The sequence below is a fragment of the Tachysurus fulvidraco genome, chromosome 7, assembly GCF_022655615.1.
Source record: "Tachysurus fulvidraco isolate hzauxx_2018 chromosome 7, HZAU_PFXX_2.0, whole genome shotgun sequence".
Taxonomy (NCBI): Eukaryota; Metazoa; Chordata; class Actinopteri; order Siluriformes; family Bagridae; genus Tachysurus; species Tachysurus fulvidraco.
Window position 1 is genome coordinate 9,958,647 of NC_062524.1, and position 25,029 is coordinate 9,983,675.

At 38.0% G+C, this 25,029-nt stretch overlaps 1 protein-coding gene across 5 annotated transcripts in view; it reads left to right on the forward strand.

Annotated features, from left to right (window-relative positions):
* The first annotated feature begins 4,774 nt into the window (after positions 1 to 4,774).
* The window catches only part of ptprua (protein tyrosine phosphatase receptor type Ua), a 232,253-nt gene continuing 211,998 nt past the window's right edge, over positions 4,775 to 25,029 (forward strand). For 3 of the 5 annotated variants that reach the window (XM_047816652.1, XM_027143997.2, XM_047816651.1), the window contains exon 1: positions 4,775 to 5,083. In XM_047816652.1, coding sequence (XP_047672608.1) covers positions 5,014 to 5,083 — 70 coding nt within the window. In that variant the 5' untranslated portion in view covers positions 4,775 to 5,013. The remainder of the gene's footprint in view (positions 5,084 to 25,029) is intronic. The other 2 variants (XM_047816650.1, XM_047816653.1) reach the window with 1 other exon arrangement.

Sequence of the window (25,029 nt, forward strand, 5' to 3'; positions counted from 1 at the left end):
GGCCAAAGTGATCCTGGGAAGACCCTGGCTGATGCAGCATTATCCGGAGCTCTCCTGGGACACTGGTGAAGTGAAGCGTTGGAGTGACCATTGTTTTCCTCGCTGCTTTCAGAAAATCCCTAAACCTTGTCATCCTCCTAAGCCACTGAAGGTATGCAGCACCTCTATTAAAAGCCCTCAGAATAATGTGTCTGTCTCTATCCTACCAGAATACGCAGCCTTCAAAGATGTCTTTTGTCCCAAGAGAGCATCGAAACTACCTCCTTGGGACTGTGCCATTGACCTCCTTCCAGGTGAACCAGTGCCTAAAGGAAAAATCCATTTCTTGATGATCCCAGAACAAGAGGCCATGAACAAGTACATGTGGGAAGCGCTGGCCCAAGGGTATATATAACCGTCAACTTCCCCCACTGCATCATCCTTCTTCTTCGTCTCCAAAAAAGATGGTGGGTTACGACCCTGTATTGATTATAGAGAACCAAATTACCAAGAAATTCCGCTATTCGCTCCCCCTCGTCCCATCGATCTCTTCTCTAAGGTGTTAAGATTCATACCCCTTAAGAGTTTGCCCACAGCCATGGAAAGTGCAGAGCTGTTATTTCAGCACGTATTCCGGTATTTCGGCCTGCCCCGAAGACATCGTGTCTGACAGAGGTCCGCAGTTTGTTTCCAGGGTCTGGAAATTGTTCTTCAAGCTCCTAGATGTGACCGTCAGTCTATCTTCTGGTTATCACCCACAGACCAACGACCAAACTGAACAGAAGATCCAGGAGATTAACCATCTCCTCCAAACCTTCTGCCATCACCACCAGAACTCTTGGAGGCAGTTTCTCTCATGGGCCGAGTACGCACAGAACTCTCCACGTCAGAAGACCACCGGCCTAACCCCGTTTCAGTGCGTGCTCGGTAACCAACCTCCCTTGGTAACCGAGAAAAGCCATCAGAAGTCCTGTCTGTTCAGCACTGGTTCCAGGAGAGTGAGAGGGTTTGGAACTCAGTGCATCATCACCTGCAGGGGGCTGTCAGGCGCCAGCAACATCAGGCGGATGTTTGTCGTGCCCCAATACCCAACATCAAGGTCGGGGACAGGGTCCGGCTGTCCACAAAGAATATCCACCTATGCCTACCCTGCAAAAAGCTGAGTCCCCGATTTATTTTCCCATTCATCGTCGTAAAGGAGGTCAATCCGGTAACCTTTGAGCTCCAACTCCCCTCGCACTACCAGATTCACCCAGAGTTCCACGTCTCTTCACTAAAATGTATCACTCACCTGTCTCTCCTTCTCCCCTCACAGGACCTCCTCTCGAAGATCATCACGCCGTGTACACCGTCCGGAAACTCCTGGACTCCAGGCACCGAGGTGGCAGGTTAGAGTATCTTGTCGATTGGGAGGGATTTGGCCCAGAGGAACGTTCATCTTGGACCCCGAACTCCTTCATGACTTCCACAATGCCAACCCCAACAAGCCCTCACCCCGGGTGTGTGTGTGTGTGTGTGTGTGTGTGTGTGTGTATATACTGTCACGGAATCACCAGGTTCTCCCCTCACTCAGCAAGCCAAATCCACATCACCTGAGTTCTGATCACCTGGCACCCGTCACTACCACTACACATAAAAGACACTACTAACCTGACTCTTTATCTCTCTTTACGCAGTAGTCATCCAAATTCATCATCCTCCCAAGAAGCTAATCCGTGTGGGTCTGCTTCCAGTGATCCCGTGTGTGTGTGGGAGCTTCATCTGCACTATTTTACCATCGTTCACCTCATTTCACTACCGCCTATGAATAAACTCTGGTATTTTGACATATCTCTGTCTTCTGTCTGTGACATTATGCAGTTATACTGAATATCTGTGATTTTGTGTATGTGCCTGCAGATGTGCTGATGTTCAGTATTCATTTACGAGTTACCAGTGAAGATACATATATTTTATGAAGGGAAAATAAAGAGGATGGATCTCCTGTGTTCCTTAGTTCTCCTTGTAGATGTCCTAGGAAATGTGAAAAAATAATCCCACAGATTAGAGCAGAGTTGCCCAACCTTATCTGTAAAGGGTCATAGTGTTTGCAAGTTCTTATTCCAATAAAAACCTGCAACCCACACTGGTTTTGTTCCAAATAAAACCATACACCCCTGGTTAAGAACATAGGTCCTTGATATTTTGAGAGCACTGTTCACACTTGCATTTTAGTGGCAACCACTTGGATCTTTAGTGAATAAGAGCAAAGGATCAGGATGTTTTAGGAAGGCTTGAAGAGTACAGACAAGTGTATAGTGCCTCTGAGAGGAGCTACTGACGGAACTGAAGCCACAAATGAAATAACTACAATTTGAGGAAAAACATGGAAACTATCCACTTAATAACAGTACTCAGTATATCGTCCTTCATGAGCAACTCCTTGGAAAGTGACCATGAATACACCATGAGTACATGGAACTCACATATTACATACCAATTACCTACAATAAATAATTTCAGAGCATGTTTACATGTTACAGGCACAAGTGAATGTAAATACACCATAATGTCATTAATTTCTTTTATAAATTCCCCTTGGAAATCCTGGAGGTTATCATTAATTAATGCCTGGAGGGGAATTGCCCAGTCCATATAGCATGACCAGATATTCATACTGGCCAGAGGGGGTGCTAAAGGCTGTTTTTCAGTTGCAGTTTCAATGCTGATGACAAGCAAGGACATGACTGTTTTATTCTCTTTTGGTTTAAGACCTGATAATCAGTGAAACGTTAATGATTGTTCTTTTTTTTCACAAAGATGACCCCCTGAAGGTGAGGTTAAATTTTGAATAGTGAACTTTGGCGCTGTGTTGCCTTGGATGGAAAGGAGGCGTATTGAAGCAGCAGGCAACAAGTGGTTATTCTCAACTGTGTGTGCTCTATCATCTCTGTCTTTTTCTGATTCACAGCATTCTTCTGAAAGGAAAAAAAAACATATAATTAAACTCACTGTGATCACACAGGTGAAAATCATCTGGTGTTACCTGCTGGTTCAACCAGCCAACCTCTCCGTCCTGAGCCGATGTTCAACCACTCCCTCGCTGCCACAATAACCTTGTTTAAGGGCTTCACCGATGTATTCTTCAATGGATTTATATTCCATGGCTGACAAGGCATTAACACGAATGGGGCAAATCTGGACCCTGTCAATGCCACAACTATGTATCTGGTGTGTAAGGAATGAGCAGACTTTCACAGGAATGATCTGTAGGATAGAATCCAGGGTTGACTCACCATATCTGTGTGGTGGATCTGCATGTGCTTTTCAGGCAGAGGAGCCTGAAGTTCACAGTGATGTTTCACACTGTGTGTTGGCTTGAGTAGGTGTTATCCAGGCATTTTGTAAAGATGAGTCATTTGTCCGGTGTGGAACGCTATCGTGATATGCCAGTTAAGTAAGAAGTACCTGACAATAAGCCACAACATGAGTCTGTGAATATGGAGATCAGCTGTGTGATAGTGACATTAGTATCAGTATTAGATTTCAGTAATCAACTGAAAAGTGCATTTAGTGCCATGTGAATAAAAACTATTCAATAGTTATTATCTCTTTAAAGAGCTATTTCAAGCAGCTGAATCCAGTTTTTTTTTAAATAAACAAATAAATTCATTCATTAAATAAACCACATTTACAAATAAGCAAATTAATAAAGTCATTAACTAGCTTATTTGTAAATGTGGCTTATTTCCTTTTACCTTAAATCAAAAAAGGGACCTTGATCATCATTCAAATATTTTTTTTAAATATGAAGTCAAAACTGTTCACCATGATTTTAAGAATATTTGCTACACAATGTTTATATGATTCAGATTCTGATCTCATTTATCTTACTTGTCTTGTCTAATTGTGAGTGAACTCTGGTCTGCACTTGTGTCACATACTCTGTGGGCCTCGATTATCAGTCTTTTAATAAAGTTGTGTGGAAATGTTTGCATAAGCCAATCTCAGAATCCTTTAGGAAACATTTCAGAAACACATTTTCTTTATACTCACTTGCGTATGTTGATCATTTGTAAAGCTAACATGAAACAGTGGGTGGACTGAAACATGGGGGTGACAATTCGAATGGTTCAGTCATTTAAATAATGATGACTATTCCCATATTTGCACCCCATATTTGATGCTTTACACTTGCTAAATTCAATTAGTTAATTGTTTGTTTGTACAACCTTTTAAAGTTCTATGTATTTTATTCTTAGTAAAGTTTCACTAATAGTGTGCTATTGTAACTTAAGGAAATCTAATTAATGCATTTTTTTATACTGATTTTTTTTTTCTTTTTACTGGTAGATAATGTGCCTTTTCCTCTGGAGGGCGCCATCGACTCGCCTTTTTGAGTACGTGTGCGTGTGTGTGTGTGTGTGTGTGTGTGTGTGTGTGTGTGTGTGTGTGTGTGTGTGTGTGTGTGTGTGGGAGAAAGAGAGAGAGAGAGAGAGTGTGAGAGAGAGTGAGAGAGAGAGAGAGAAAGAGAGAGAGAGACAGACAGAGTGAGAGAGAGAGAGAGAGAGAGAGAGAGAGAAAGTGAGCAAGGTGTGTGTGTGTGTGCGTGTGTGAGAGTGAGAGAGAGTGAGAGAGAGTGAGAGAGAAAGAGAGAAAGAGAGAAAGAGAGAGAGACAGACAGAGTGAGAGAGAGAGAGAGAGAGAGAGAGAGAGAGAGAGAGAGAGAGAGAGAAAGTGAGCAAGGTGTGTGTGTGTGTGTGTGTGTGTGTGTGTGTGTGTGTGTGTGTGTGTGTGTGTGTGTGAGAGAGAGAGAGAGAGAGAGAGTGTGTGTTTTGGAGGGAGAAAAAGCGCAGCTGGGAGAGAGACAGGAGAGAAAAAACTCGTTTGATCCGCTGGTCCTGACGTCAGCTGGAGCAGCTCCGGCTCACACACGCTGCGCGTAAACTCAGCACCAGCTCTAGCAGAACAGCGGCGGCTAATGGGCGCAAGAGCGCGCGCGACTTCTCCAAGGCACTACGCGGATATCAAGCGCCGTGAACAACCGGAATAACAATGAACGCGGTGACTTTTCTACTTGTTCTTGCTATGGGGATTTGCGGGGAAAATCTTGAAGGACCAACAGGTAATACACGTTTCATCATACACATGTTTTGTCACACTGATTTGTCACCCAAAGCAGTGCGTTGTTGCAAAGTGCGCTATCCAAACCCGCATGACTTTATTGCCTGTTTGATTACAAGTTTGCACAAGTTCTTAAAAACACGGATGATTTGATATTCAGCATGTCTCAAACGATTAAATAAGTTTCTTAGCAGCACTGCATACATTTGGAATGCTGGTTTTTATAACATGATGCTGTTGTGTGCGCATTATTATTATTGTGAATTCCTCCCATCGTCTTTGAGCTAGTGGTCCTGAAGCTGGAGAAACGCACAACATTTCTTTCGCTTTTCTTTATTTTTCTTTTAAAAAGATTTCAATTAATAGTAGTGAGTAATGGTGAGTAATACATTTGAGGTTAAGTGGCCATGTGTACAAAGCTGAGCAGCTGATAATACTGTATTATAAGTGACAAGTTCTGCTGATTCTCTCTCTCTCTCTCTCTCTCTCTCTCTCTCTCTCTCTCTCTCTCTCTCTCTCTCTCTCTCTCTCTCTCTCTCTCAGAATAAATGCTCAGAACTTGCCTAGACCCCAGAACTCTTTGCTAATACTAATTACTTTTAGCCTACTTAGAAATTCAAATATGAGGTCACTCTGATTCATGACTTTTAATCACTCCATCACTAATCACTGTAATCACTGTGAGACCCAGCACAAAGCTTTAATCACTGATGAGTGCTTCAACTGAGCAGAAGACAGCAAACTTGCATGCACCTACACTGCTAGACTAGGCAATTCGGTCACACCACTCTGTCGGTTAATATTTGGAGAGTTTATAGAACAAGTCTTATTCTGAATCTGAATGAGTTATTAGGGAAGTGACAACACTTGACAACAAGTTGTAATAGGGACTTCTTAGTAGTAGGGAATTAGTTTTTTTCTAATATCTCACTAATGTGAAGAATGAAGATGTGAAATATGTGTAACCAATAGCCAAATTGTTACTGACAAAAGTCAGTCATGTTAATCATATTGCATGCTGGAGATCTTGCTATGTAGAAAACATCAACATCTTAAAGCTTACAGCCGTAGAGTTGCGTTCCAAGTATACAGAAGAGACGGCACCATCACCATCAAAGAGCAACATACTGTTATCTACAGTACAGGTAGCAGATTGCCACAATTTTTACATTTGTGTACAGGGAAATTTCAGGATGAAAATGGCAAAGGATCAGAATTACAACATTGAAATCGATTTTTTTTATTTTGTTATTTATAGAATAATTCTCACATGCTGCTATTAAAAAGTAGAAGCACATTGAATTTGACATCAAAACAAATCAAGTCCAATGCTTCAAGTTGAAGATGTATTTCATGTTGTCTGTAGCATCACTGAATTGATTAAATAAATAAACAAATGAATAACAGATGAATAAAACATTTCTAAATTTCTCTAAACATTATATATATATATATATATATATATATATATATATATATATATATATATATATATATATATATATATATATTACACAGTATATATATATAAATAAAGAAAAAAGGCATTTATTGCTATGTAAATCTACAGTATCCATCCATCTATCTATCTATCTATCTATCTATCTATCTATCTATCTATCTATCTATCTATCTATCTATCTATCTATCTATCTATCTATAATAGATATATAATAAATAATTTTTGTACTATTTTTTCAGCCATGCTTTATTGTATTATTATTTAATTCTATTCAAACTCAAAATAAACTACTGATTTATTTATTTATTTATTTATTTATTTATTTATTTATTTATTTATTTATTTATTTGTTTGTTTGTTTGTTTGTTTGTTTGTTTGTTTGTTTGTTCCAAAGTATTTCTTCATAAGTGACACATGTATGCAAACAGCATCATATACAATACAGAAAAGAAATAGAAGCTGTTTGTTTGCTAAGTATTTAATTACCCAACTTATTACAGCTAATATTTCTCTCTGCATGCTCGTGCACTTTAATTGCTTTGCTGCTTCTGCCAAGTCACAAATATATTCCTCTACTTCAATCAAGTTATTTCACACTTAATGAATCTCCTCTGGTTCTAATTGGTAGGCCACTGGTTCTTAAGAAATGCTGTGGTTCTGTAGTGGGTCCTTTGTGCTCTTCTCTATCTATGTCTATGGGATTGGAGACGACAGGTTTAATCAGTCTGATCAGCAGACTTGGTGACATTCAGACTTCATCAAGCATCACTCAGAGCGAAACAGTATTTCCTTCTAGCTTGAGACATGCCTATGGTGAGGGAAAAAAATCGTGGAATCGATGCATTTGCAATTACTTTCACCATATTAGCCCATGCAGGCAAAACCGTCTCTGTGCTTTTTTGTGTTACTCTCTGTAAAAGGTATAACAGAGAACAAGTAGGATAATGAATGAAAGCGATGAGTATTAGCTGATCTCTCTCTCTCTCTCTCTCTCTCTCTCTCTCTCTCTCTCTCTCTCTCTCTCTCTCTCTCTCTCTGTTTTGTGTGTACGTAAACGCTGGATTATTTTAATGGCTTATTTTAGTTAAATCAGAAGTGAGGTCTTTCCGTGCACATTAACTGGGCAATTGCTGTGGGTGATTATGAGATCAGGCTCAAACCATGCTGCCCTGACTGTGTGTGTGTGTTTGTGTGTGTGTGTGTGTGTGTGTGTGTGTGTGTGTGTGTGTGTGTGTGTGTGTGTGTGTGTGTATGTTTCCCAGTGATTGGGAGCAATAAAGGTCAGACTAGATGTTCCCAGTTGATCAGACCAGTATAGAAGTATTAGTGCTATGTCCAAGGACAAACAGACTAGTAAAATCCAACCTCCTTGGTTTCTGTAATAAAATAAATAAAATAGATAATCAGATTAAAAGCAGGACGCACTTCCCTGTACAGCTAATGTGGAAAAGCTGTGAAGCAATGGATGGATGCACTTACCACTTTTATGTAGAGTAGCTTTCACACACATTACATTAAACCTCTTTTCTTTTACCTTGTAAACACTACGGCGTGAACTTCTTTTTTTTAATATATATATATATACATATATTTGTCAGTATTACAGTCTTACTGCTTTGATTTATACACATTTGTATGGTGTCACTTTCACATTAGTCTTCATTGATAGTCCAGTGGATAAGCAGAAGGTACAAGGTATTTGTCATTTGGTGCAACTGGTCTGGCAGATACATCATACAACTTCTTGTCATTGTGTTTTGTGTATGTACAATATATCCTGGCTTTCATCTATGCTCATTTGATTTGTGTATTAAGGAATACATTTATGTTCTCACAGGTTTGATTAGATTAGGTTTGAGTGGTGGCCGGTGGTAGCTCTCAGTGCTTATGGTGTTGGATTACTGATCAGTGCTGACCAATTTGCCACTGAGTACTGGCCCCTTGAGCAAGACCCTTAATTGCTCAGTTATATAAAATGCCACGGTCTGGATAAGGGTCTGCCAAACACTGTAAATGTAAATGATTCTATATCTCAATCCTAAAAATGTTGAAATTCCAGCTGGGCATTGTGGGAAAGTCCGTCTCATCAGCCTTACAGACTACATACCAAGCCACACTATACTGTTGCATGTTCTGTTTTGATTAGCTTCTGGTTGACTCGGTCATACTGTACACAGCAGGAAGTCTCACAATGATGCCAAATCTTTGTAAACTATATGTATCTGGTTTGTTCAGCTTTTAAAATACTTTGTGTCTGCACTTGCAACCGTCTCTACCACCTGACAAAAGTTATAGAGAGTGTCTAGTGCGCTGGATATTTTCTTTATTTAATTAAGCTTATTAGTTACTTTTTATGCTATTAATCACCCAAGAGTTAAATAGCATGCATCTTGCGATGTCTGCACACAGACGCACCGGTTTATTACAATGATAAAAAGATTAAACGACTACATACTTCCTACTACATGTTTCCATCACAGGCTCCAGATCCACTGTGATCCTGATAAGCAGTTACTGAAGATGAATGAAGGAATCAATGAAGGATAAGTCCACCACCAAATGATATCTTTTGCAGATTGTCATGAAGTGGACAGACGAGACAGGTTCGGGTTCAGTGGTTTTATTAAAACCAGTGCAGCAGACAAAGAGCTCAGAGAAACACAGAAACGTCAGGCAGACTAAAGGTCAGGTGATCGCCAAGCAGCCATAAACTAGACATGAATAAATCGATGGACGTGAAGCAGTCTGTGGTTAAACACTAATCAAGACAGGCAGAGAACAAAGGATTGCTGTCATCAGAGACACAAAGCTGGAGGGACATTTCTCATAGACCTCAACCAACGACGAGACGTTAAAAGAAACCAAAATATATGTTGACGGAATGATTTGTGTTTTAGAATAATCTTTTAATGAGAAATTTGAAATAAAGTTGTGTAAATGTTGGATGTTTTCACTTGCTATAGGATTTTAAGATTTGAGATGTAAGTAGTCTAAATCATATTATTGGTCATTTTTGGTTCACATCTCTGGGGTTGGGGTTTGAAACTTACTTCCATCCTGTGTGTGTCTCACCTCTTCGGAGGTTTCCTCTGAGTACTCTGGTATCCTCCCCAGTTCAAAGGCATGCATTATAGGCTGATCAGCATATCTAAATTGTCCTTTGTGGCTCCTGCTTTGTGCTCAAGTCCCCTAGGAGAGACTCCAGGTTCCCTATGACCCTGTGTAGGAAAAGTTCTGCAGAAAATGGATGATTAGAGTGATTGAAGATGTACCATTTGATTTTGGTTCTCAGTGGTTTGCTCCAGTAGCAAGATGTAAAAACACTGTTTACTGACCTCCAAAATAAAAGCATGTTTTTACCATATTCCTGTACAAACAGCAAAGAAACTATGCTCTTCTTTATAGAGATGCCGCTCCATATAGCTCAAACAGATCACATGCTGTGCACAGAGCTGCATTTCTCTGGCACGTTTCCAGAAATAAGTATTGAATTAATTAAAAAATAGCAACCTTCGTGAAAGCGACTGTACCGAGGAAATCATGCAGGCATTATACTGTAAATAATCATTTTCTGGTCTTTCTGGAATGTAACAAACCTCAAAATGAGTAAATCTGATAAACATTTATTATATGTCTATTTATTGTTATGATCTGTAAACAAAAAAAAATTGTTCACATGACAGAAAACAAAGAAAAAAAGAAAAAAAACAGCCATCAACCAGAAGCATTACTCCTGGGGCACCCTGGAGAGGGTGCTAACACATCACAGGGTACAATCACACACACATACACACAATACAGAGATGATGATCAGTGCATGTCTATGGACTGGTAAGAAACTGGACTTCCTCTCAAAGCACACACACACACACACACACACACACACACACACACACACACACACACACACACACACACACACACACACACACACACACACACACACACAGGATGGAGGTGAGGTTTCAAACCCCCATCCTCAGAGGTGTGAACCAATCATGCTAACTACTAAGCACTAATATGACCCGGAAGAAACCCTAGAAACATTGGGAGAACTTGCAAACTCCACCCACATGGGTTATGGCGGGAATTAAACCCTATACTCACAACCCTACACAACATTTTCTTAAAGTAGTAAAAACTAAGACCCTTCACACAAATCATCCACTATAGTGATGTTAATGCGCAAAGAGTGTCCCTGCCAACTCATCTCTTCCTCTGCATTTTTCCTTTGAGAGCTGCACAGGAAGTGACAAGCACAGCCATACAAGAGGGCACATCGGGTCCTTCAGTCTGTTAACAGTGCTTCTTTGTCATGGGTAGTGTGTTATTCCTGAGCTGGCTTTATACCAGCAGGCACGGTTGTTTGCTACCTGCACACAGATATCTGCAGTGACCTCGCCCAAAATGTAAATACCTAAACAGCTCAGCTCTCTGCTGTAGTGTCGGCTACAGTGATGTGCACTGATATCAAACTTTCATGAAAAGCTTTTTTTTTGCAACAGAGAAGGCAATTCCAAAGACAACAATGTTTTCAGCAGTGCAGGTGCATCCATGTCGAATCTTGACACCGTCATCTGTATCCGTCTCTAATGAAAATGTGTTATACTTGTGAACCACTGCTACATAAATAGGTCTGATATATAACACTACGGATTATTGACTGACTCTCTAAATGGCTTGCACTAACGGTTTGTTATTGTGATGCCAGTTTTGGCACCAGTTGTGACAGATATACGGAGCCAGGAAACAACTTTCCAACTCTCACTAGCAAATATACCTGTAAATGGCTGAGCTTCAGCTGCTTTGGCAAAGGGTGAGAGTTTTAAGCAAAGTGAAGGCATGGATTTTAAGCAAAACAATGTCAGTGAGATTAAAGTACAGTACAGCGGTTTCAATTTGAAATGTATTTATGTGTTATTATATTTCTTTTCCGGGCTGTTGTGCATAAACCATGACATTCTGTAGCTGCACTGCTCTGTGTTCAATAGTAGTAAGACAGATTATAAATAAATGAACCCTGTAACTACATGGATGTAGTTTGTTACACAGTGCTTACTAATTGAACCTTATAGAAGCAGATTTCTCAACAAGGCGTTCATTAAACTCTAGAATTTTTGGCTTCCTTAGAAAATATGGGTAAATTGTAGTTTAACTTAATCACAAGTCTGAAAGCAATCTAACTTTTAATGAACAATCCATTCTGTTCAATTTTATTCCATTATAAATGATGCAACGATAAAAAAAAGAAATAGTTTGGTTTCTCATTTATGTATGTTACAACCAGTACGGTAGTTTGTTTAGCACTTATTATTTAGTAATAATAATATTCTTTTCAGGGGCAGGTGTAGAGGGGGGCACATCCAGGGTTGGGGGTTTGGGGGAGTGATTCCCACCTCCGCTGTGTATGTGTGGAGTTTACATGTTCTTTCTATGCTTCAGGGGTTTCCTCCAGATACTCAAGTTTCCTCCGTCAGTCCGAACATACAGTATGCACAAGATGCAAACTGGCATCTCTAAATTCCCTGAAGTTTGGGAGGGCGTTTGTGCACGATTGTGCCCTCTGAGGGTTTGGCATCTTGTCCAGTGTGTCCCCCATTTTGTGCCTCAAGTCCACTGGGATAGACTCTTTGTTGCCTGTGACACTGTGTAGCATAAGCTGTACAGGAACTGGATAGATGGATTCACCATAGAAAATATGAAGAAAGCTGTAAAAAAGAAGTAAACAAACAAACAAACAAACAAACAAACAAACAAACAAACAAATAAATAAATGAAATAAACCAATGTTGATTATAAAGAGCTATGTTATAATCTACAAAATAGCACCTGAACAAGAGGGTGTTAAGGGTGACACATAGGTGAGATATTTTGTGACAGATACATTGTGATCATCTCTTCCACAAAGTACCCCGATGAGTTTAACCTGACGGTGATACTATCCTGTCTGTAAGAAAAAAGTTTGCTTACATTAAGAGCATTTGGCAGACACCCATATCCAGATCGATGTACATTTTTACTTAACTGAGCATTAAGGGACTTGCACAAGGGTCTAGCAGTGGCAGCTTGGTGGACCTGGGATTCAAACTCACAACCTTCTGATCAGTAGTCCAACGTTTTGACCTCTAGACCACGATGCTTCAGTTCGCTTGTTTAGAGAAACTAAATGGCTAAATCTTTTGTCATTTTTCCATTAATAGAAAAATCTCGCAGGTTTAAGTAATAGTGGGTTCGGTTAATTGGCAAGGCAAGTGGCAAGTAGATGTTGAAGAGAAGAGCAGACACAAGAGCTTGTATCCTAGCATGTTTCTACTGGCAGCCATATTTTTCTGTGTCAACGTGGTTTACAGATAAGGTAGAGTTCACACTTTACTCATTTCATCATTCTGCTGAAGGTGAAGATAAATTTATCCGTCCAATAAGGCTTTGCCCTAGAACCTGACCCTCTGAGGTTGTTCAACACTGTTTAAAAAAACCCCACAGGAAATGTAGGACAGACCAGTTTTATGGTAATACTCGCATTCCAATTGGTGTGATACAGAAATGGAATTATTGTGTGAATGGATATTTAAACAAGTATTCGTCTGTGATATAAATGAGATTTAAAAGTAGACAAAGTAAAACAAATATTGCTATGTAAACAGTCAAATGTGTAAAATGGATAAATGGATAACTGATAACAGATCAACCTTAAAATGATGTATAAAACCCATGCCATCTGAGATCCATCATATTAATAAACAATTAAAATGGCACTGATTTACAAAACTGAGCAAAATGAGCACAGATTTGAGTGCATGCCATGTAATAATATGGGCCAATAATAAAATACACAGCTTTAGATTCATATATTGATCTATGTATATGCATGAGTGCTGTATATGACTTATTAACATTTGGATGAACAGCACAGAAAAAAGGGAGATTAAAGAAGAGAAGCATAGTGATTTTGATTCGAAAGTTATTTATGTGGAACAATATATTGTGCTTTCAGGACTGGCTTTTTAGAACACAATATGGCAATAGCAATAGCAATAAGGTGGATTATAAATAAATAAATACACCATATAAATACATATATGTAGTTTGTGACAGTACTTACAAACTAAAGCTAATAGAAAAAAAAGTAATTATAATATATAAAAACTTACTGTATTATATATACAATTATATATATATGTTTTTATGTCAGGACTAGGAGTGTTGGCTATGTGCCGTTTGTTTACGTTCATCCTCACGTGTCTGCCCCCCTTCGCCTGCCCCTCCCTGTCTTCACACCTGTTCGTAATCGTGTCTCATTGTCTTTTTGTATTTAACTGTGCCACGTTGCCTTGTGCAGCGCGGAATCAACTGTTGTCTTTGCGTTATGTTTCATGTTTTTTCGTTATTAAACCCTGTTATTTTTGCCATCCTGCGTTTGGGTCTGCTTTTATTCTCGCGTCATGAGAATATATATATATATACTGTATATATGTATGCATTTCTTCTTCTTCTTCTTCTTCTTCTTCTTCTTCTTCTTCTTCTTCTTATTATTATTATTATTATTTAAGAATCTCAGGCTTTACATATTTTAGGCTTTATCAAATGTTAGGTTTCCTAACATTCACATTGTCTCAAAACAACTTGACATAATTCTAGAATCAGAATAGAAATTTTAGAGTTTAAAATTAAGTTACTATATATCTCTAACAATTTTCTCTAATGAGCAAGCTGGAGGTCACTGTGGCAAGAGAAAAACTCCCTGAGATGATATGCGGAAGAAACCTTGAGAGGGACCAGAACTCAGAAGGGAATCCATAATTATTTAGGCTTCCTTTTGCAGTTCCAAACTCTTAATATACCATGAAATTTCAGCAGGGAAAGTTATTACAGGTAAAGGTGCATGTTAGAGAACATATAACATCTGAACATCTGAAAGAAAGTAATACGCTTCAATCCATTACCCTGTTAATGGAATTAGAGTTCAAAAGCTTGCCCCAAAGACTCTAAATCGTTTTAGAATGGAAGTATAACGTAATAATGTACTTGCCATTGATTTCAATTTTTATTTCCTTTACATTTCCACCCAATTTCTTTAAAATAAAGGTAGGATAAAAACCTGCTTTGTCCAATACATCAGCTCAGACTAGCTGCTTCCAAATAAAATTCAGCTTCAGCTAAATCCCAACCTCTTTATTGTTATTGCCATGTATGTTCTGTTTTAATTGTATATTTGTCATTGGCTGTTAAGATTTGGATCAGATTCAGAGTTTTGTCAGCTCCTGCAGGTTCTTATGCAATGACTGAGTAGCTTGTCAGTAGCAGGGAAATTGCAGTCATCAGTTGTTCACATTATGGATGTGGGTGGCCTAAAAGCAGGATGACTGACAAAACTGTATTTCTTAATTGTCTTTTCCATTTCCAAATGAATCACCAAAAAAAAAAATAGAAGCCACCAGAAGCTGACATACAACCTGTCTGGTAACATTTTACACAAAATCTGGAATAACAGGAATATAAAAGACAGCTTAATATTATCAGGAACAATAATTGGACTGCAAAAAAAGTCTTTTTAATGCAAGATTTCAGGTTGAATTTTTTTTACATACAAAGATCTTGTCTTGCATCAGCCCTATTTATTTACTGTATTATTTAAAGCATTTTGACTGGGAGAACATTTTATTCAATAGAATTAAACAAACAACTCTCATTTCTGTAGCTAAACTGGATTTATATATATATATATATATATATATATATATATATATATATATATATATATATATATATATATATATATATTTGTATATGAGGTTCTAACATATTGTGTCTAACATCCATGTATATGTTGAATAAAATCATTCTTTTTTTTTAAAGACAAAAGTAGAATAAAAAGGTTTGACATTCAGGGCCACATATACTGTATACGTTCACGAGGAGGTGCAAATGCAGTCACAAACATGCAGTTACAATGCACCTAGCATTAACCTTCAACTTAATAAAGCAGTAGCTTATTATACCAACTGCTCCTGAGACTGCACATTAATCTCTGCATGAGGCACAAGTTGTGATTTAAAAGCCAGTGTAAAGTGCAGGAAATGGACAATCATAAAGCTGTCAAAAAGCTAAGGGATTAAATGGAAAATCAGGTTTATAAATAAAGAGCCGCTATGTGTTAGTTCATAAAGCTCCTATTAAAAAAAGAATTTTTTACAAGTTGACTTGTTACAAACGTAGTCAAGTATTGGACACACAAATTTTTATCACATAGATTTTGCCAGAATATGAAAATCATATATACATACACTTCTGAACAAAATCTTAAGACGGGGGAAACATTCCTAGTATTTGCATTCACGCTGGTGGGTCATAAGCAGGTTGTAAGAACTGTTTCAGAATGTCAAAAAAAAAAAAAAAAGGAAAAGATGCAAGAGACAAAAAAACAGAGATTGTCAATTTATTGAAAACTTGCATTTAAACTCAAATTAGCTGTTTGTCAGCTGATCAAATCTTTAAGACCATAACCCAAAAATATGAACAACAGAACTAAAAGTGTCAAAAAAGGACTCAGTAGTGAGTAGCCCCTCCGTTCTTGTTGATAACTTTAAACACTCGTTTCAGCTTGGTGCAACTGTTTCCAGGAGGCTTGTGGAAACGTTGCTCCATGTGGTGAAGATGGCTCCACAAAGGGCATCCACAGTCTATTACAGACGTCCTTTTTGTAAACTTCCCTTTCCATCTATCCCCAAACATTCTCAAAGGGATTTACTGTAGATCAGAAGAACACCCAGAATGGTCCAGAAGTGCAACATTATAGTCCTTGAAGAAGTCCTTCATCAGGCAGGCGTTGTGAATTGCAGAGTTGTCCTGTTGAATGACCCACACAGATAAGGGCATTCAGTCAATAGGATGCCTGCTGCAACATGTCCACATAACCAGCCACCGTTTGACACCCTGCACAACCTGAAGCTCCATTTTCCCATTGAAGGAAAAAGCACCCCAGATCATGATGGAGCCTCTTCCACTGTGCCGGTTAGAAAACATCTCCAGTGGGACTCCTTGTCATGACCGTCCAGGATATTTTTTTTTCTCCTCTGACAATAAAACTTTCTTCCATCTTTCCATGTCAAATTCCAAATGGACAAGTTTTTTGTTCTTTAAGCCCTTCTCTCGCACAAGCTATATTGTGGTTATTGGGCTGCAGTCAGCATCAGTAATGGCCTTAATTTGGGTCGAGGATCGGCCTGTGTCTTCACGGAGAGCCCATCGAATCCTCCGGCTCGGTGCAGGTGAAATTTCTTTTGGGCTACCACTTGAATTTTTTATCCCATAACTCTCAGGATCTTCACATTTTACTGCGTCCAGCCTCAGCAGTAATGGCACATTGCGAGAGCCCTTGCTTGTGCAGATTAACAATCCTGTCACATTCAAAAACAGAAAGCCTTTTTCAGAAAACTAAATGTCTTTGATAATGATAATGTGTACAATATTTTACAGTGTCTATTTTTCTAAAAGGTTATATGTTCTTTTATAAGGTTATTTAATTATACCATGTCATGAATTTATTTATACTGTAGATCATTACAGATATGGCCTTTAAAGAAAGCATTGCCTGTAATTCAGGCAGCAATATTATAAAAAGATCTCGTACCCCAACAGCAGGCGATCCTCACTTCTTAGTAGTCTCTGTCTTGGGCCTGCATAATAAACGTTAATAAAAATAAAAGTTGCATAACAATTAGTGCCATCACCTCTGTAGAATAAAACGTACAGGCAATATCAGAGAAAGAAGAAAAGACAAAAAAAAAACTAGCAAGACAACAATTGTGTGTGTGAGAGAGAAACACACAGTGTAATGTCTCCATCCTGACTCCATTCCCATAGGTCTCATCTCTGTAGCTATCCCAATAGAGTCTTATAGTCATGTAGATTTTTGTCATACAGAGCACCGTGCATATTCCGCTACATAGAAAGAGGTCCTTGTTTTTTTGTTGAGTATCCCTGGAAATGTAAAAATGTGATAGACTATGTGATGTCCATCTTGTTTTTATACTGACTTGGTAAATCATCTGATTTATGGTTTATTATAATACAGCCCACATATTTTACTGTGTGGCAGAAATATTATTAGTGTCTTCATACAAAAAATGTCTCTCTATAAAAGCAACACTTGTAGTCTTTACAAGCATATCTTCAACATTTCAACAGGTGTAATCTTTACAAGTATATCTAGCTAGCTATAAGCATAGATTTATGGCAAATCATGTGCATTATGCGTTCATAATCTTTATTTAATCACATTTCACATTCACATTGTACACGTGTCAGAGGTAGTCAGACTGTTTGGCTACACCCTCCTAGTGGAGTATGAAAGAAGTGCAGGGGATGCAGAAGAAAAGGAATATCAAAAATAAATATTCAAAAGACCGTCTCAGATTTGTCAGGCTTTACATGTTTTGCACAGGAGCACCTGATCTCTCAAACGTAAATTTGTAGTCATTTTTAAAATTAAAAACAGAAAATGACTCAATCAACATATACGAATTTGTTCTGTACGCTCTCATATTAACTCATACATGCTTTTGCGAAAGCCCCGCCCTCTTTCTCCTCATCTCGCACTAGTAATCCTTTAGTCGGTGCTTATGTGCTTGAAAGATGCACTGATGCAGTACCCTCTCATTCTGTCAAGGAAATTGAAAAATGTTTTGAGTTCATCGATGCAACGTTATCTCTTTCTGGCAAAGTAAATGAAGAGTTTTTTAAGGTTGCAAAAACTTTTTGTCTGGAAACTCAAAAACTGTTATTAAACTGAATATGCATGCTTCATGATCTGGGGAAGGGGGTGCATATATTACCACTAACACTGTTACCTTCTACAACTCTGTGTTGAGAACAATCCAAAAACTAAAGCTGGCCAGCTCCCAGTAGCCCTGTGGTGAAACTGACCAGGCTGCACAATTCACTGCAGTTCTTGCAGGAGGAAGCTGAGGTGAACCACACAATTATTTATAAGGTTAAGATGCTCTCGCTGGTGGATTTATAGAAATGAGACACAACTGGGAAATGTTGATTTTTCCCCAAAAAAGAATAGAAATGTATAAAATTTGCATTTGAGGTTTTTTTTATTATTGTGGTTGTTGCATTTATTTCCTGTCTGATTTTATCGAAAGCTTCATTTCGAAAAGGGTTGAGACCTAAAACAAACATGCTGTCTAGAGGAACTTCAACATCCACTGGTGGACCCCAATGTACGACGGCTAAATGCTTCTTTATTGCACTGTAACATTATCATAGAATAAGAACATTAAACATTTGGCTTGCTGTTTGTTATTTATTTCTATAGAACATTTTTGTGCTCATTAGTGCCCACAAAAGAAAGGGTGAGACTTCCAGGTGTGCCGGCTTCACAGCATCTGTCACAACACCTGCGTCTTCCTACCATTTACAGTACATGACCATTACAGGGTGGCCACCAGGGTAGCATGGGCTCGATTCATGAATGCGTAATGGCGTTCATCTCAAAGTAATGATTTATAATCCATTTTAATATATTTATCTATAATATAGACAGGACTGGATACGGTTGCGTTAAGTTTGTAGTTTAATTATGCCTGAATAAGCATGAACTCATCAAAGACTGCAGGGTTTCATATGAGCAGATGTATTTATTATAGTTATATATAATATATCTGTACTAGGGGAACAAAGGGAAACAGTAAAACATATTAATTACAGTTCATTAAAAGCCAACTTATTTGTTGCTGATTCGTTTGTAACTATGAAAGAACGGAACAAAGACAAATGGAGGCAAGCTATGAGATACTTGTTCGGTTTCTCTCCCTCCATCATTCTATAAAAAGGCACATTGAAATACTACAGCAAAACCAACAGTCCCTTTGCTTTTACCCCCACTTGACCTCGTGACCTACGTCTCCTCTGAATACAACTGTAGTGCTTGTTGTTTTGGCTGTTCTGCATACAACAGATGGTGTTATGACTGGTTTCCACTATGGGAGATGCCATCTTGCAAACTAGGCCAGTGACACCTAGATACTTATTTAATTAGACTGGCATAATTTATTATATCTGTAAGCTGGTTCTCATAGTAATTATACCAATTCTGATCTAAAAAATTAATCAATAGAAACTTTTTGTGCCTTAGGTTTAGTAGGTTGACCTTTTGCTAAAATGGACTGTGTTGGTTACAAAGCAGAAGCAGTTCGAGTGATGGTGAGAACAGCTAAGGCAGTTAGCTCAAAACTATGTGCTGAAGTAATGTTTTTTTTTTTAATTAAATAGGCTCACATTAAATATTTTCACACTACTTAACCTGGGTAGAGGAAAGTTTCATACTTTTGACTTGGTGTTATTAAACCCTGAGGTTATGAATGTTAGTATTAGACACTTAGCAACAGACATCGAAAATTGAACAACATGTGCTTCATATCACAAGAGAAAAGTGTCAGGCAGCAAAACACTGAATATCACAGAATTGCAAGTAGTATTGTGGGGAAATAATATGACACTGAAAAAGTTCATAGAAAATACCTAGACATGACAACATTTTATGGCTCGCACATAGCCATGTTAACAGATACGGCAACAACATCAATGACTCACAAACACAAAGAGAACAAGACAGGCAACTAATCAAGATAAACAAGGGACAAAGAACAGGTAAGGGAATTGCACTGCCCACATAGAAACAATAAGGTAGGAGATGAGAAAACACCTGACAGCCCCCCTCTGGTGGTCTGGCAGGGAACTGTCCAAGCTCCTGACAACTATATGACAACAAGGTTGTGAAATATAATAATACCTGCTCGGGAACAGGATCGCAGACCTGTACTTTTTTTTTTAGGAATGTACATTGTGAGATGCCAGATTATAAATAGCCAATGTGTGTATAAGTATCCTCAGAGTTTACAGTGATGCAAGGTTGAGTGTAAAATGCCCTTTAAGTAACAATTTTAAGCTAGGAGAGCATTTTAGAAACATTACAGTTACTAGCTTTATATATAATCCAATTTTTTAATTTTAGGAATATGAACACTACCACAACATTATTACAGCTTTTAATTTTAGAAAATGACAGCAGATATTTTTGGAATATTACAAGTTTAAGAAACTGTTTAAATAGATACTAGGCATTGTAATAATGTTCTTTTTTAACTGGGTAAATACTGTTGCTTGGCAAAGATTAGGAAGCGTTGTTTGTTTCTGATGCTTTAAAACGCAACTTAGTGCAATGTGATTGAAACAAAGACTGTGTTATGCAATTATAAAACCTTTGAAACTCTGGCCAGTTGTATAAGGTTGAAGCAATGAGAATTTCTATTTAAGGAGGCAGTGGAGGAGGAGAGGTTGAAAGAAAGGGAAGAGAAAACAAGGGAAAGGACATGCTTCATTCAAGTCTTCCCACATGCACACTTTCCCCCCATTGGTATCTGTACATCATGTAGGTAAACAAAAATAAAGCTTTCATGCATCAAACGGTGCTTTCCCCTTGGCACATCTACTTGAAGGGAGAATAGAGGATTGTGGCAATACAGAGAGGTTACAGGATGAAATGAAACGAGTCAATGAAAATAGTGAGATAAATGATAGAACAAAAGATGAGAAAAGGGATATAGAAGAGATCATGCAGAGGGTTGGGAGCATATACATGCCTCGGTCATGAATTTCTGGATTATTTTTCAAAAAATGGGTTATGTATTGTGTTAAAATGTAGGCAATGCATATATATATATATATATATATATATATATATATATATATATATATATATATATATATATATATATACGTATATATATATATATATATATATATATATATATATATATATATATATATATATATACGTATATATATATATACGTATATATATATATATATATATATATATATATATATATAGTTTTTTTTTCATATTTGTTTCTTTCATCCCAAACACATTCTCTGTCTTACCACCCTATCTCCTTGTTTTTAATACCCAGTGCTTTTTCCATATATCGTCCACATTTTGGTCAGCAAATTTCCAAACATCCAGAGTTCTGAAATTGCAGGAATAGATTTCTCAGAAAACAGGCCACAATGTAGTTTGAACTACACTATAAGTGACCATTACACTCTTGAGGTTGGCACAAAGACTGAAGAGCACAATTGTCTAGAAAGTCTTTGTATGATGTAGCATTACAACTCCAGAGGCCCAAACCTGTTCCAGCATGACAATGCCCCTGTGCACAAATCACAGAGTTCCACAAACACATGGCATATTAAGGTTGGAGTGGAAGAACTTGAGCGTCCTGCACAGAGCCCAGACTACACTCCAGACCTCTTCACTCTTACAGTTCAACATCAGTGTCTGATATTATTGTTGCTGAAATGGCACAAATCCCCACAGCCAAGGTCCAACATCTATTGAAACCATTCCCAGAAGGCTGGAGCTTATTACAACCTCCAAGGAAGGAATAATCTGGAATTTGATGTTCAAAAAAGACACGGTCAATTGTCTGTATAATTTTAACCATATGGTGCACTTCCATTACTTGTACTTTATTGCTCCAACGCAGAGTTCAAATACATTTCAGACAGAAGTTAGTAACTTTTTATTATAAATAAATGATAAAAAATTGTGATAGATATCATCAGATATAATGCAGACATTCATAGTTTTATAACACTTCACTGATCAGAACTTTGTTAACAATTATTAAAAGACAGTTAGTATTCTTGAATTATCAGATAGACTAAATCAATTGCACATGAAAAAAAATTTGATAATGTAAAATTGAGGCCAGAATGGAATCATTTTTCATGTTTCTTCAAATCACTCCTTCTGTTTTTATTTGGAAATCTTATGATGTTATTTGTAGCTTAATGTGAAGTTCCCCAGATGAATTCATGAAGTAGGTTGTTTGTTGGGAGTATTGATTTTTAATAATCTTTTTAAAATATCAGGTTGATCAGGTTGATATCTATAACAACGTAGCCTTAAGTAATATTAAGTTGCAGGGCTAATCACACTTATAGTTATATTATAGGCTACTATCTAGTTTGTTTTTAGAGTAAACCCATAACAGGCAGTTGAATATAGTCAAACAGCTCATTGTGAATGGGTTTACACATACCTTCAGTCAACTGTCTTCTACATAATTATGTTTCCTGTTGCCAGATGAGGTCCACACCAGAGCTCTAATGTAATTAACCAGGTTTGCCAGATTTCAGCAAATTTTCCAAACTACATCTCAAAAACCATACAAAAGTCTGGGGCATGGGAAAAGGAAGACACATTAGGCACACCTTATGCACTTACACTTTGTTTCCTGAGAGTTAGTTTTAATGATTAATATCTAAGTTCCTGAGCAGTTAAGTTAATTTGGAAACCCTGGTGTGTAAACAGTTTAAAGAGCTGAGCAAAGAATTATTCCTACTGTAACCGATGCTCTATATCACCACTCCTATCCGGCAGGGGTGGTGAGAAACACCTGAGTATCTTCTTGTCCAAGTACAGGCCGAAACGCAATATATCTCTATAATCTAACGTCATGCTGGGTCAATTTTTCATTGCCGTGGTCTTTTCCAAGTATTCCACATCCTTTCCTGTCTAGATGACTAGCAGGCCTGTGGCTATGTGCCACTATTGTGGTTGAATGGTTTTCCCATCTTGGATAGGATATGGGCCAATTCACCCCCTGATTTATGCACAGCTTAGGGGTCTAGTTCACAGGACAGTTTGCAAATCAACCCCTGAAATATCTGCTCTGATTCCCCTGCAGAGCAGTTAAGGGGTGCTACGGATCCCAGTGGTACACCAGTTTTTTACAACAACGTTACCGTATATTCGATGTGTTGAATCAATTAGGGCATCTGCTTTATTTCCAGGTCATGATCATAATTAAAGTTAATAGACAAATTTATTTCCTTTTTTATTTCTAAGATAAGGTTTTCAGTAGGTCATAAAGTTTGTTAGCATTGTCTTTTTTAAAATGTGATCTTCTTTTGCATGGAGTAGCCTTCCATAAGCTTTGACCACTAATTTGCTGGATATTTGCCAGTCTGCTTTGTGTTCCTCAGACTTGCTTTTGCAGTTCAGTCCACAATTTCTCTATGTGATTCAAGTCAGGGCTTTGTAATGGTTATGCCAATACTTTTATTTTTTGTTTTTGGAGGTGTGCTTAGGATCCTTGTCCCGCAGGAAAACATAGGTCAAGTTTTAACTTTCTGCCTGATGTCTTAGATTTTTACTTCAGTATTTATAGATAATTCTCGTTCCTGTTGTGAACTTTCGGAAGTTCACTAGTCCCTTTTCCAGCAAAACATCCCCACAACATAATACTGCCTCCACCATGCCTCACAATTGGGATGATGTACTTCAGAATAAAATCCTCATCCTTTTGGACTCCAAAGTAAGTTCTGAGCATTTTGGTTAGAAACACTTGTAAAAAAAAAAAAAAAGTCTAGGTTTTCAAACTGTATTATAGTATTATGTATTTAAATTTTTTGCTGATGTCACCTAATCTGAGACAATGGTACCTAATCTGAGACTGTGGTATGGGAGTTGTCTGTGTGTGTGTGTGTGTGTGTGTGTGTGTGTGTGTGTGTGTGTGTGTGTTTTGTACAGACACCAAAAAACCCCCCAAAAGTTAGAATGATCTCTCATTAGCAGAGTTTACAGGAATGAGAGGTAAAAGAACAGGATGAAGTGTGTGTGTGTGTGTGTGTGTGTGTGTGTGTGTGTGTGTGTGTGTGTGTGTGTGTGTGTGAGTTTGTCTATGTGGAAATGCACAGCAATGGCAACACTAGGATCTTTGTATCAGAAACTCACAGCATGGCCTGTGTTTTTGGCTGCATCTGACAGCCCAGTGTTCATGGGAGTGTGTATGTGATGATGTGTGGGTGGCTCCGAGAGTGTGTACAATTGGCAGATGTGCCAAGCGCCACAATTTTCACCACCATCACCATTCTGTGTATTGTTCACTCTTCTAACACTTCAGCTAATTCAATTCAGAAATGCTTCACTGGCATGACTGTTTTAATTACAGTTTTCCAAAGCAATCAACAGCAGCCAAATCTGTGCTCTGAGCACTGCGCTCCTTCTCCTTCACACACTGCACCACTTGTCCTATGCCCATTCTTTTTTTCTTTCTGTCTTTCTCAGTCTAGTTCACATCTATGAATTAGACAAGCGGACTTAATTCAAAATACAAACTTCAGACCAAAAAAATCTCCCACCCAATTGTTGTGTATGTCAGGGGTTATTCACCAGCAAATATCACAGGGCCACTTCCTGAATGGTAAGGAATCATTCCTGTTCGCAGACTATGATCTATCATTGTCTTTACCTTGCCAATAATCATATTTGTGTATGTTTTGAGCCTTTTGATTTGTGTTTTGCATTATTGTATTTGACTTACCCCTTAATTATTTGTCTATTCTTCGTATTTGCCCTTTGGCATTGATAATACTGTGCATTATTGTGTGTGACTCTGTACTGTCTTTCA